General features: G+C 61.2%; 1 protein-coding gene across 1 annotated transcript in view; it reads left to right on the top strand.

The window, feature by feature from the left end:
• Positions 1-10: 10 nt before the first annotated feature.
• The window catches only part of GCK (glucokinase), a 16,336-nt gene continuing 1,802 nt past the window's right edge, over positions 11-14,544 (top strand). Inside the window, 8 exon segments of the mRNA XM_006911472.3 lie at positions 11-1,602; positions 10,348-10,510; positions 10,918-11,072; positions 11,858-11,977; positions 12,693-12,788; positions 12,953-13,052; positions 13,693-13,886; positions 14,068-14,093. Coding sequence (XP_006911534.1) covers positions 1,558-1,602; positions 10,348-10,510; positions 10,918-11,072; positions 11,858-11,977; positions 12,693-12,788; positions 12,953-13,052; positions 13,693-13,886; positions 14,068-14,093 — 899 coding nt within the window. The 5' untranslated portion in view covers positions 11-1,557.

The raw sequence follows: 14,544 nt of genomic DNA, 5'->3' as shown, positions 1-14,544 counted from the left end.
GGGCGCGCCTCCCTCGCGAGCCCGGCGTGCTCCCGGCGCTTCCCCGCGGAGTTCCCCGGATGCGGCCAGACTCCTAATGCGGTGGAAAGATCGGTAAACTGCGGAGGCCATGTGAGGGCCGGTGCAGCCAAATGTAAAATATGCAAGCGCTCGACCCGGAGTCAGCCCTGGGAACCGTCTAGAAGAAACGTGCACACATGTGACTCGGGGGGCACACAGAGGTTTGTAACAGGAAGCTTGGAGTGCCCAGATGACCACCCACAGGAAGTGGGTGCAGATATTAGCTCGGGCACACCCTCTAGAGGGGTCTCGCTGGCCACTCCTCCTCCTCACTCCTGCTGGACCTCTGGATATCCTTGTGTACGGCTTGGTCGTCAGCCCTTTTTGCTCTGTGTGGACAATGTCCAATCCGGTAGCCACCAGCTCCTCTGAGCGCTGGCCGTGGAAAGCACCGTGACTATCAAATGCACACCAAATCTCAGAGCCAGGCCAGAAACCCCGGCCAGCTCACCCCTGGGCTCCCACATTTTGCTCCAGCCGGCTAAGTGAACACCCTGAGCCAGCACCAGGCGCATCTCCAGCATCCCAGCCCCCTGCTCCATTCCCAGGACTTCCCACTGTCCAGGTGTGAGTGGGCCGAGGCCCTGGGTCTGTGGGCCTCCTGTCAGCCTAGGCCCACTATTCCGGCTTTGGCTTCAAGCCAGGAGGCCAAGAAGGCAGTGACCTCTGTGGTCGCTCTGAGCACGCATGGCAATTCTGGTGGCCGGCCTGCCCACTCCCTCCTCTGGTCTCCAGACTCACAGGGGCCTCTACTTGGTAGGACGTGAATTTGGAAGCCCCTGTGACCCTGCCCTGGGAGCTAGACAGGTGGCACAGTATGGTGACAAGGCAATTGGGATGTTGCTATAGTGACAGGGATGGAGGCCTTTTGCCATCAGCCCCAGTTTTCTGCATGGCAGCTCTAATGACAGCACGACCAGCCCTGCTGAGGCTAGAGGCCCGGCTCCTGGTTGCCATGGCAGTGCAGCCCTCTCGGGAGCACTCCCCTCCGCACACCTGGTCAGAGCAGGAAGTACTGGGCGGTGACTGAGCTACGGGAAGCAGGCTGAGATGTGAGAGAACCAGTCACCTGCAGCCTAATTACTCAAACGCTGTCCCCAGCCACAGGACTGAGGGGAGCTTTTCTGCTGAGTCTGTCTAGAGGCCTGCACACCAGCACAGCTCAGTACAGCCTGGAGAGAAAGCTGACCAGCACTGGCCAGCCCCGGAGCCCAGCAATGGCCCTACCCCAGCCACTTCCGGCCTGACAAGACCTTGGTGGGCACGGGTCCCAGGTGTGGCCCAGGAGACAAGGCTCACCGGCTTGCTAGGAACAATGAAAAGGAAGAAAGTGTAATTGAACCTCCAGTCAGAAAGCAGCCAAAGGTAGACTGTATTCTCCTAGACACCCTGGCCGGCGTGACCCTTGATCGGGAGAAGCCTGGGGTCATTTCTGCTTCGGAAACCTGTGGGGAAACACTGAGGGGTCCCAGCTCACGGGAGCTGGCTGCTGTGCCAATGCCGGATGACAGAGCCAGGATGGAGAACACCAAGAAGGAAAAGGTAGTTCGCTGCCTCACCTGGTTCTAGAAGCCTTTGTCATGTGTCCCCATGTTCAGCGACTTGTTTAGCACAGACAGGCGTTTCCGCCTCAGAACTTGATTGTATGCACAGGCCTTTGGGGACGACGTGCTGGGAAGGGGACCGAGGGTGCTGGCTTTGTTGGGCAGAAAGGTCCTTCTTCTTAGCAGAGCAGGTCCCTCCCACCGCTTCCGGCTCCTCGCTGACCAGGGAGTTAGGTGGCCAGGAGGTCCCGAATACCTTCTGTTAGTCAGAGGGTCTGGGGAGCTTAGAGCCCCAGCCGGGGGCCGGGCCGGGGGGGTGGGGTGGAGCGTGGGGCCTGAGTGGCAGAACCACCTGCCCAGATGCAGGACAGCACTCAACAGACCTGACAGGTCTCGGATGCCCACGCTTCCTCCAGGAAGTCTTCATCGGGGGCGGGGGCCGATGTCCATGGTGAGCCGCAGAGAAGTTACCTTTTCCAGACATCATCTGAGCCAGCCCTGTGCCCTGTAGCAGGCAGGGAGAGTGAGCAGGCGACAGGGCAGAGGGGGCAGCATGCCCGCAGCCCTAGGCCAGGGCCAGGTGGAGTGGGCAGCTCCAGCAGATGGCCGGGGTCCAGTCCCTTTGGCATAATTCCCTCCTCATACGTCGTGCCGCCTTCTGCGAAACAACGAGGTCAGCATAAACCCCGCGCTAGTTCCGCTCCTGGTAGCGCCGATGATGTCAGGAGGAAAACAGCCAGCCCGAGTCAGGGCGCCACAGCTGCAGGCAGCGAGACGGGCCAAACCCGGGCAAGGCCCGTGTCTGCCGGTCACTGGGGCTTTGGCAGGAGTTTGGATGAGAAATCTTGCGTGAAGGGGCCACAGGAGGCCACCTGGGAGAAGCGAGGTGATGTCTCTGGCATGAGCAGAGAGAGGGCTCGGTGGCAGTGTGATGTGGGGCCTGTGGCCTGCTGTGGGGCAGTGGTGCTGAGTACCCACTCCTAGACTCGGGCTGGCCCACGTCCCTCTCATTGCTCCCAGGGGACACAGTGCCCCACAGGATAAGCCGTTTCTGTTCCAGAGTTGAGGGGGTGCTGGTCCCTGTTCAGAAGCCAGGCCAGGGTCACTGACACCTGTCAGGGCTGAGAGTAGGGTGAGGTGTCGCCTGTGGCACACGCTTTAAGGGGGCACAAAAACAGTCATCCAGATAAATACTGTAATGCAAATTCTAAAGAATGAAAATTAACACAGAAAATTATGATGAACAAAATACCAAAATTCTAAAGAACGATGGGACGAGTGACGCCAATTTTTATTTTTCACTTGGCTCAGCCCTGTGCCGGCCACTCATGCAGCCAAGAGCCAGTGAGGGGTCTAGGGCCGCACCGTTGATGCCTGTCCCCCTGCCTGCTCAGACTGGGCAGAGAGCCCACCTCTCGTTTGGGGAGCCAGCTGGGTTTCAGGGTCACCCAAGGGATGTCAGTTTGGCTGCCAGGCCTATCCAGGTCCAGCCCTACCTCCACCCCAATCCAGCATCTGGCCTGGAGCCGGGAGCCCTGTTCACACTTTCAGAGTTGTCACCCACAGGTCCACTGTGGCTGGGTCCAGAGCAGGCCCCAGCAAGAGGGCGTCTGGTTGGTTTGCAGGGAAGTGAGCAGTGCTGGTCCCCTCCTTCCGGGAGCTTGGTTCCTCTCACTCGTGCTGCCCTTTTGGACCTCCCCTGTGGTCATCGTTCTGTCATCCATAGAGTGTGTGGCCTCAGTACCATTCTCAGTGGCTTTCCCGCGTAGGCGTCAGCTCGCACCATTTCTAGAGGTCCTTGAGGCAGGTCTGCTCCTCCTGGCGCTGTCTGTCCCCTCCAGCCTGTGGCCGCCCGGAGCCCAGCAGGGCGGGTTCATTCTCAAGCTAGGGAGCACCACCTCTCAAAGGCCACCACTCGGGCCCTGGGATCCCCTTGGAAGTTCCTGGTCTGTACGTCCCCCTTCCTCATCGGGGCCCTTCTGCTGGCCCAACGCCCCACGGGCCCCTGGCAGGCAGCAGACACGGGCCCCAGAAATGCAGATGGTTGGCTTTGTTTGGTGCTTTCGGGGGCATTTTTCAGGAGGAAAGTGGGAGGACGACACTCGGGCATGTTAGCCAGCTCCGGTGCCTTGACGAAATACTGTGGATGGTTGTTCCTCCCACTCTGGACACTGGACATCCGAGATCAGGGCGCTGCATGGCTGGTCCTGGCGAGGGCCTCTTCCTGGCCTGCAGACGCCACCTTCCTGCTGGGTCCACACAGGGCTCCGGCTTCGGCAGAGCTGGAGCAGTAGGCAGCCTGAGGTCGGGAGCGGAGGATCCTGGCCCCTCTCAGGTGCAGATCTGTGCTCTGTTAACCAGAGGAGGTCTCCTGGGGACTGGGTTGTCACACGCAGAGCCGCTGCTCTGTGGGAGGCGGTGCCCCACCTGTCTTGCAGGAGCGAGTCCCTTGTCCGAGGTGAGGCACGAGGGGGCTGCAACAAGGACCACCAGGGCCCAGTAGCCCTGGTCCTTCACCCTCAGGGGACAGCCTGCTGCAGGGGGAGCCTGGGGAACACTGCAGCTCCCCAGAGACCCCGTATCTCTCCACCCCGCAGTCAGACCCTTCAATCTGTCCAGATTCATCTGTGACACTTCTTTAATTTTTAATTATAGTTAACGTGCGTGCAATAAGATTCACCTTCTTAAGTACAGTTCGATGAGTTTTGTCAAGCATATACAGTTTTGTGACAGCCATCGCCATCAAGACGCAGAATCTTTCTGTTACTCAAAAAGTTCCTCGGGTCCCACCTCCCTGTCAGTCACCTCCCCCCACTCCCAGACTCTGGGACCCAGTGGTCTGTTCTCTGCCCCTTGGTTTTGCCTTTTCTGTGTAAATGGAGTCACTAAGCTGTAGCCTTTTGTGTTTGCCTTCTCTGCTTAGCATGAAGGGGTGCTTCTACCCGCCGCATGCCTGCTCACCACCGCTCCATCTCTGGGCGGTCCCCACTGCAGGGGTGCACCCATCTGCGTACTGCCAGCTGACAGGCCTGGGGGATCCAGGTTTGGCTGCAATGACAAAGGTGTGAACACTCAATACAGGCTTTTTATAGACTCGGTTGTCATTTTGGGGCATAAATATCTAGGAATGGTGTCATGTGGGAAGCGTGTGTGTAACCTTAGAAGAGACTGGACCGTTCTGCCTTCCCAACAGCAGTGGGAAGATTCTGGGTCCTGCACACCCTCCTGGCACTTGGTTTCGGCTCCCCTTTAAACTGGGCACGCAGCGGTACGTCACGCGGCTTCTGTTTGCATTTCACTGATTGACAGACAAGTGATGAGCGCGTTTGCCTAGGCTTCTGGGCGCACTTCCGGGAGGCTCTCGAGATTGGGTTCTTGTCTTCTGGAGCTGTGAGAGTTCTTTGTATATTCTGAACAGCAGGCATTTATCAGGAGGGTTCTGCCAGGAGGCGAGAGAAGATATTCAGAGACCCCGAGGGGCCCGGGGCTGCCTCTCAGCCCATCCGGGTGCTCCCACTGCCCACGGCCTGAGCTCGCCCTTCCCCACAGCCGACCCCCAGGGCCTAGCGGTTCCCCCGCCCCCGGGCCTCCAGAGGAAGGCCACTGGCTGACAGAGTGCCTGGGTTTGAACCTGGTATTCGTGGCATGACACGGGAACACTTCATCTCCTGTGGCTCCACGACTGTGCCGGGCACTCCCCGGGTTTTTCTGTCTTCTTGAGTCCACTTTGATAATTGTATTTTTAAAACATCGTCCAGTTTCTTTCCATTTTAAAATATATTGAAGCGAGTCTTATATGCGACCCCTCTGAGACCCTTCGAGCTCCTCTCTGTCTGGGATTATGCCCTCGGAGTTGCTCACTGCTGTCTTCCTTCATCCCGATCGCACGTCTGCATGTTTGCTGTCTTGTGGGTGCTTTTAAGGAACTGGGTTTGGGGTTTGTTAATCAAGTTTACTGTTGTTTTGTGTGTTTTCTTTACAATTCATTTCTGCTTTTATCATTATCGATTCCTTTATTCTAATTTTCCTTAGGTTTACTTAATCTTTTGTGTTTTTTGGGTTTTTTTTTTAGCATCTTGAGAGAAATGCTCGTAGATTGTCCATTTATTTTGTCACATGTGCATTTAAGAGTGTGAACGTCCCTGTGAGTCCTGCTCTGCTGATGAGCCATGCTCTGTATGCTTGCTTCACTCACGGCCATCCATCTGTAAAGGGTCTGTGGTCCAGCTCAGATTCCGTTTCAGCCCCAGTGCCGCTGCCAGCGGCCTGTTAGCTGGGGTGCCCTCTGCAGGAGTTCAGTTCAAGCCACTCTAAAGATCTGCTTCTCTCCAGATGCCTCTGGCGTCATCCTGCGGCCTCTCTATCTGGAACGCCCCTCTCTACCCGGCCACTTCTCTTCAAGCACCAAGGGCTGCAGGGAGGAGTCTTAAGAAACCCTGTCCTTGGCCCCCAGAAACCTCGTCGGTCTGCCCCATGTCCCTCAGGGAGCCCAGCCTGGCTGGTGTCTGTTTATACAGCTCCTTGTCTTTTCTGCAGGACTGTGAGGGCTTGAGAACTAAAACCTAGTCACTTTTGTACCCTCAGACGGAGCACAAGCAGGTACTCAAACATTAAATCAACGAGTGATCCAAAACCCCCTTGCAACTTCCATTTCTGGTCATTGATGCCATCATTCTGAATGTTAATTACCGCACACCTAATTGCTGTAACCAGTCCACCAAAACAGGAATGGGGTCTGCCTGGTAGACTTGCAGTTCTTGCTCAGGCGACGGTCGGCCGCGGGGGTCCTCCACACGGTGACCCAGAGGTCCAGGCGTCTCCCATCTCGGGGCTTCGCCGCCTCACTCTCCCTGTGTGCAGCCCACAGAGGCACGAGGGTGTCCTGGAGAGGGGCTCTCTCCTTTAAAGCCCGGACCTGGAGCTGGCGGGCAGGCCCCTGCTCAGGCTCCCCGGTACGCCTCCCTGCCGAGGGGCCTGTGGCCACCCCGTGTGCTCTGCTGTCTCTCACCTCCTCTGTCCCTTGTCCTAACCCTGACTGCCACGTGCATGTGTAGTGTACACACTTAGGACGAAGAATGGATCACCTCGTATCCCATAACTGTTTCCCTCTGTTCTACTCATCTATGGCTGTGGGAAAAATTACCTCAGAACTTAGTGGCTTAAAGAAAAAGAACTCGGGGGCTTGAGACCACTGACCACTGCCATCTCCCATCTCTGCGAGCCAGGGCTGCACTGCAGGACAGCACGGCAGCGCCGGGCTCCGGGCTGAGGTCGCGCTGGCAGGGCCACCTCACCAGAGGCTCCAGGGGGCTTGCTGGTGTCTCCACAGTCACTTGCTTGCCGCCCGGCAGTCCACGGTGCCCACTGGCAGGAGGCCTGAGTCCTCACGGCCTGGCACTGCTCCCCAGAGTGACGGACCCAAGAAAGGACAAGGCAGGAGCTTCAGAGTCACACTCGTTATGTCGGCGTGGGCGACACGTGGGGCTGACACCCAGAAGTGAGGCTCACGGGGCCTCCCAGATGGCAGATGCCACGTTCTGCCAGCAGCCGGTCGTGGGCCAGCCACGTGTGCATCTGCAGCCAGTGCTTCCAGGCCCTCGGGCAGCTGTGTCCACACTGCGGCGACCAGGCCGGTGGCCCGTGTATTCCTAGGGAAGAGGATGCCCTCACCACCATCCGCAGACCTGCCTCACGAGGAGCCACAGCACACTGGCAGACCGGCTGCCCGCCGCGTAGGCCTCAGGGACCCCGGAAGCCGGAGTCCCCAGGACATGTACCGTCAGATGGCGGCGGCAGCCCTGCCTGGGACCTGGGGTTTGTTCTGGCAGGAGACCCCCCGTGTTAGAATGCAGCCATGAGCCCTGACGGCCTTCTGGTGAGCGAGTGGGAGTGCAGCTGGAGGGACAGGCTCTGTCTGCGCTCGGTCCTCCTGCGGCCTGACCTGGTGCATGGGAGGCTGTCGGGCTCCGGTTGGTCCTTCCGGCCAGTGTGCAGGCATAGCAGCACGAGACTCTTCCGTAGCTGGGTTCTGGGCTCCAGGAGGGCCGGGGTCAGCCCAGCGGGGTCGGCAGGAGGCTTCGGCTCTGCTCAGTGTCCTCACCTGTAAGCAGCAGAGACAGCAGAGCGCCGATGTCTGGGTGACAGTGGGAGGGTGCCCTGCGCACAGCCCCGAGGGTGGAGGGGACCAGGCAGGCCAGAGCACCCTCCTCTTGAGGTTTCATGCTGACAAATGTGGTGTCTGCAGCCCAGAGGCAGCTGAGGAAGTGACTTGCACCCACCCGGGAGGACACTGTCCGCCACGGGAACTCAGCACCGTCCCCAACCCCTGCCCCCAAGAACGGAACATGTGCACAAGTGTGTGTGCAGGTGGGGGGCATCCCACAGACCCGAGGTGAGGGCGTGTGACGGGGCATCTCCTGTGGGACCCCACTGCCCAGGGACAGGCTCCCCGACCCTACAAATGCCGCCCACAGTGGGCAGCTGGCCCCAGCCCCAGTGAGGATGCAGACCTGCTCTTACGGAACCCCGCGGAAACCCAGTCTTTCTGTAAAGACTCTGTGTGTAACTTCGCAGCAAGTGTGAGCATCTGCGGACCTTGTGCAGGACAAGTCAGACCCACGGGCAGCTGCAGCCGTTTGCCGACCAGCAGCAAGTCCTAGTGAAGGTCGCCTCTCGCTGGTTCCCTGGCGCTCAGACGTCCTCAGGGAGCTCCCGGCGGAACCCCAAAGGCCCTGTCCTACGGTGTCCTGGCATCGGTGCCCAGTCTGGCAGGTGGGCATGGGGTCTTCTCGAGTCTGCACCTGGCCAGCATTGCATGTGCTTCTTAAGCGCAAGGAGAGAAACTGCCAGATCGAAACTGTGTCGCTAGCACTGGCTGGCCTCCGACCGGTGGTGGGCTTCGTCTGGCCCCCGGAGTTCACAGATGGGCTTTCAGGCCCTGGTGCACCATCGGCCGCCCGGAGGCGGGCCACGGCACCTCTGGCCCAGGACCCTGATGTGTCCGAGTGCATGGCGCTGGGCGGGCCTGAGGGCTCGGCGTCTGCGGGACCTGTATCACACTTGGGTAGAGCTCGTGGATGTCTTGTCACCGGTCCCTGTGACCAGCTCTGTCTCAGGGGAGGTGCCCTCAGGGGCTGTGACAGCAACCATCCTGCAGCTTCGGTGTGACTTTCAGAGCCTGTCCTCGGCGGCAAGGTGGGCAAACCCTCGCCAGCATGCTGGGTGTGAGGCAGCGTGCAGAGCACTCGGCTCAGGGCCCGACACGCTATCTTGTGAAAGCGTGTGACAGGACCGAGGAAGCAGAGTGGTGGGCGTGGGGTCTGAGGACAGCTAGACACTTCAAGGCGCGCTGAGGGCCCCGGGCTGCACACCCACCGGTGCCAGGGCTGTGGACAGCGCCGGCCCAGCAGACACTGCTGTTCGAGTCTGTCATAGACCTTGTCAGCCCACCCTGTGTGGCCCTCCTGGGCTGAGCTTCTAAGCCGCGTGGTCTCGATAGGACATGTGGCTCTTCCGTGAGGGTTTGTGTCCACGAGGATACAGGCTTTGGGCTTTGGGCTGCAGGAAACCAGACGCCCTCACTGTGGCTTCTGCGACGCGTGCTCCCACAGCCTGCGCATGGAGGGCCGGGTCTGGGGGGGTGCTCAGCGCCTTGGTGATGGCGTCCGGCCGGGCCCCTCTGCCGCTCCTCTCCGCCACCCCTGCCTTGCTCACACCTCTTCCCGTGGCCTTGAGTTTGTGCAGTGCCGGCCGGCACACCCCTACACAGCTGTGCTCACACGCTCAGAGGGCGCCCACCTTCCCAGAGGCCTTGCCCTGCTGAAGTCAGGCTTCCCTTCACCTGTCCTTGGCCAGAACTGGGCCCCCTTCCAAGTCCAAACCAAATCGCCAGCACAAGGGCCGGATCCAGGTGTGTCACCCTGAGCCCGCGGGGCCGACAGCAGCACGAGGTTTTGTGCCAGGCGGACCCACGGCTTTCGTCAGAGAAGCTCTCCTTTCCTTTTTCTTCCAATAGCCAGTGAAGCCAAGTGGCCTTCTCTGCGGGCACGTGCACTGCTGTGCAGGGGGCAGGGGCGCCATGCCTCCACCCACACACAGGGCCAGAGCAAGGTCAGGGGTACCTAGGGGCAGCCGCGCTCAGGAGGGTGGGAGGAGACCCACCCAGGCGCCCTACTCACAGGAAGGGAGTCTCAGAGCTTTCCTGGCTGTGAACGGCCAAGCCTTAGCCAACCAGCACCCCACAGAGTGCTGCCTGCACCACCCTGAGCACACCGCCCCGGGCACAGGGTCCAGGGCACACAGCCCTGAGCACCCTGCCCCTGGCACAGGGTCCAGGGCACACAGCCCCGAGTACACTGCCCAGGCACAGGGTCCAGGGCACACTGCTCAGGCCGGCCGTTGACCCCTCGGCGCCAATCCCGGAGGTGGAATAGCCAGGGCTTTCGCACGGTCATGCCAGCTGCCGGACGCCCTCCAGACAGGGTGTCCAGCCTGTGTTTCAGCCACTCCCCTGCTTAGCGCCTTCTCCTGGCTTTAGACCCCACATCTGCCCTCGACCCCTCATCCTCCCACAACTGGGTGCACTGGTGAGGGGGCTGCGCCTACAACTCTGCTGTTCTAATTTCTGAAGTGATTTTAACTGTGCTGGCTGGAATGTTGGGTCACCCTGGACCAGAGCCAGAGGGCAAAGAAGACCCCCCTGCCCTGAGTCCCCGCCCCCACTCAGCCATCCCCTCCCGCGCAGGTCGAGCAGATCCTGGCGGAGTTCAGGCTGCAGGAGGAGGATCTGAAGAAGGTGATGAGGCGGATGCAGAAGGAGATGGACCGAGGCCTGAGGCTGGCGACTCACAAAGAGGCCAGCGTGAAGATGCTGCCCACCTATGTGCGCTCCACTCCTGAAGGCTCAGGTACCGGTTGCCAGGCCCCTCCGAGGCTCTGCCACCCCCAACAGGCGCCCAGCAGCAGGCCCGGGGCCCTGCTGCCCAGTGCTGGCATCCTCAGCAGCCCCTGGCCTCAGGACTCTGCCTTTTTCCGTCCCACAGAGAGAATGTGCTCCCTGTGATCACTGCCCCCACCCCCCAAATCCCGAGTCTGAGCCATTTCACTAGTTTTTTGGTTGGGCCCTGGATTTGGTGCAACTTCAGTCCAAAGCAGGGGTTCCCAGCAACTTCCTAGTTCACCTCTGACCCCTTCCAGAGCTGACCATCTGTCATTGTAGCCCCTTGTCCAGCTCCTCTGGCCCCCATGCCTTCCCCTCCACCTTTTCCTGCTGCCAGCGCCCCCGAGGCTGACACGCTTCTCCCTGTGGCTGCAGAAGTTGGGGACTTCCTCTCCCTGGACCTGGGTGGCACCAACTTCAGGGTGATGCTGGTGAAGGTGGGAGAGGGTGAGGCAGGGCAGTGGAGCCTGAACACCAAGCACCAGATGTACTCCATCCCCGAGGACGCCATGACGGGCACTGCTGAGATGGTGAGCAGCTGCGGCGGGCCGTGGTCAAGGCTGCCAGGGCCTCGGAGCTTAGCCAGTCCCGGGGGAGGGTCACCAGCCTCAGACGGCCCAGGCGGCAGCTGAGAGGCCTAGATACATGGCCCACAGGCGTGGCCCCAGCAGGTTACACCCTGCCTCATTCCCAGAAGGAGCTGACACCTGACAGGGCAGCCGAGACACGCTGGTCCCGCCAGCACGCAGCCCACGTGGCTCGCCCCCGTGCCATGTCGCCCCCTCACCCTCCACCAGCATGGACGCCAAGTGGGGTGACCGCAGTCTTATATATAAGATCTGCCCAGGCGCAAGGCCGCCCTGAGCATGAGGGGACCCTGGAGGGTGCTAGAGAAGGGGTCCTGGGGGCTCCGGGGCAGGGTTCCAAGGCAGCAGGGATGCCATTGTGCCCCACCAGTCATTCCACGGGGCATTCAGCAATGCCCAGCTCTGCGGATGAGCCCACGTGAGCCCCAAGTGGGGGCTGGTCCTTGAGAGGGGTGGGGCTGGGTGGCCAGGGCACTTGGAGGCAGTGAGGGCATTCTGGCTACTGGGGACAGAAGGCAGAGTTAAGGCCCGGGAGGCGCGTCTGTCCAAAGCCTGAGGCCGGACGTCACTATGAGAGAGCAGGACTGCTCTGGGGATCAGCTCTGGTGCCACCCCGTCCAGGCGCTGCCATCAGCAGGACTCTGGCGTGGGGCCGGAGGGGGAGCTGAGTGTGGACGCGGGCGGGCAGTGTGCCGCGGCCGCCCAGAGCTGTGGCTTGGCTCTTCCAGCTCTTCGACTATGTCTCCGAGTGCATCTCCGACTTCCTGGACAAGCACCAGATGAAGCACAAGAAGCTGCCCTTGGGTTTCACCTTCTCCTTCCCCGTGCGGCACGAGGACATCGACAAGGTGGGGCGGGGGGCAGGCAGGTGGCCGGGAGTGGACCCCGGGGAGAGGTGCCCATGAACCGCACATACAGCCCCACGCCGGGAAACCGTGGCTGTCACCTGTGAGGTGGGGAACAAGGTCGCCAGTTCTGTTTGCCAGGAACCTCCCCGTAACCTATGCGGTGTGACTGTTACGACCCCCATTACAGATAGGGAACCGCGTCAGCAGCCTGTCCGCCGTGGGAGGTGGCAGCTGGGGCTCTGGCAGGCAGCTCCAGGACACCTGCGTGTCCTCGCTGTGCTGGGCCACCTGCTCGGGGGCTGAGGGGGTACGCTGCCTTCAAGCTGGAAGTCAGCTACGCGCTGGCACAGCTATGCGCACGTACACATGCCAGCTACGCAGACAGACATGGACGTCAGTTACGTGCACACCTTGATTGTACATACGAATGCACATGTCAGTCGGTTCTCATGCCGGCTTTTTCTGTCGCGTCCCCACAGCGTGCTGAGCGCCACTGGGCACCTTCCCATTGGGCTGCCCCCCAGCCGCACCCCCACACTGGACGGTGCCTCTGGGCTTTACTAGACAAACACCCTTAAGTTTGCTGGGCCCAGCTCCGCAGCTATGGGGACTTGTGTGCAGCACCTCTGGAACCGTGTGAGCTGCAGATGGTGCACGTCCCTGTGGTCCGAGTCAGCTCCCTGCCCTTCACCCTGGCCCGGCCCTGTCCCCACAGGGCATCCTTCTCAACTGGACCAAGGGCTTCAAGGCTTCCGGGGCAGAAGGGAACAACGTCGTGGGGCTCCTGCGAGACGCCATCAAGCGGAGAGGGGTGAGGTGGCGCCTGCCCCAAGGCTGCCCTGGGCCCTCCCCCCACCTCAGGCCAGGAAGCCGGGAGGGCCTTCGGGGTGTCCCCCCAGGAAGGGGTCTTGGCCTCCCTCACCGATGGCCTGAGACCCCTGACTCCATCACCACCACCTCCGTGCCTCTTGGCAGGACTTTGAGATGGACGTGGTGGCCATGGTGAACGATACCGTGGCCACAATGATCTCCTGCTACTATGAAGACCGCCAGTGTGAGGTCGGCATGATAGTGGGTAAGGACACCGCTCTGCCCATCGTGGCTGAGGCCCCATCTGCTGCGCCACCTGCCTCTGCTCGGCCCATGCAGCCACACTCAGGATGGTACTCTGTTTTCACCAATCCAAGACGCTTAGTGATTTATGAGCAGAGGGCCCCATGTGTTCACGTTGTACAGCGCCCCGAGAACTGCGAAGTCCACAGCCAGTCCCACTTGTAGTAGGCTGGGTGCTGCTCCCAAGGGCCCACTTCGGGAGCCCCTCAAAAACAGGGTCCAGGACAGAGAAGCTCAGATGCGTGCATGGAAAGTGCCAGAAAACAAGGGTGGAACAGACAAAATCACGACACCCCACGCCCATCTCTAGTTGGCAAAGCAGTTTGACATGTTTCCCTTGGTCCTCCCAGCACCCAGACAAGGGAGGAGAAGGTGTAACCATCCCCTCCTGGGGAAGATGAACAGCCCAGAGAGGTGGGTTCACCTATCTGAGGCCACACAGCAAAGCCGGGTCTTTGCGCCCGGGGGAACCTTCGCAGGCGGGGGGTGGGGGTCAGGAGGAGGACGGCAGGGCCACGGGGGCCTCCTGCAGGTAGGGATGGTGGGGGCACCCAGGAGACCTGGCTTCGGCTGGGCCTGAAGCTGTCGGACGCCCCGCCCAGGCACGGGCTGCAACGCCTGCTACATGGAGGAGATGCACAACGTGGAGCTGGTGGACGGGGACGAGGGCCGCATGTGCGTCAACACCGAGTGGGGGGCCTTCGGGGACGCAGGCGAGCTGGACGAGTTCCTGCTGGAGTACGACCGGATGGTGGACGAGAGCTCGCTGAACCCGGGCCAGCAGCTGTAAGCAGCGGTGCGGACGGGGCCAGCCGTGCGGACGAGGCTTGTTTTTAACCCGGTCCGGGTGAAGGCGCTTGACAGGCTCTTCCTGCAGCGCGCATGCGCGCTGTGCCCTCCGTGAACCCGGAAGCCGGGCGCGAGCCCTGGGCCCTCAGAGGCCCGGGGTAGATGGCTGGGACCCCTTGCTCCCACAGGCACAGGGAGGCCAGCACCACGGCAACCCGAGCTGGGTTCAACCCAGAGGTCCCCAAAGCGCAGACGTGCCCACGCTCCCTGGGCTGGTCAGGGATCGCACCAGCAGGGTCCCCTCAGAGCCACCGCTGTGCGCCAGGCGCCAGCGAGTTCCTTGCATTAGCTCCATCTCCGGCTCGCAGAGGCCTCCGCTGGGTGGGTGGGACTCAGAAGCACGGAGGCCCACCCTGCATTCCGGGGTGCACCGGCCCATTTGAGCCTTGGTTTCCCCAAGTGTACGTGGGTGGTAAAAACAGCCCCCCAGCACATGGCTGTGGGCGCCCCTGAGTGGACGCAGCACAGGGCCGGGCCCCGGAAGGCCTCAGAGGGACTGGAGAGGGTCCCGCAGGAATGGCAAGGGGGATGTTAGCGCCGCACGTGGCCTCCTTGTGGCCGCGGGCTCTGCCTGCTGGCGGGGACACGCTGCCCGGTGACGCGCG

The sequence above is a fragment of the Pteropus alecto genome, unplaced genomic scaffold (genome assembly GCF_000325575.1).
Source record: "Pteropus alecto unplaced genomic scaffold, ASM32557v1 scaffold214, whole genome shotgun sequence".
In the NCBI taxonomy this organism is placed as follows: Eukaryota; Metazoa; Chordata; class Mammalia; order Chiroptera; family Pteropodidae; genus Pteropus; species Pteropus alecto.
Note: the sequence above shows the minus strand (reverse complement) of the source record. Positions and strands in the feature narration are given on the sequence as shown.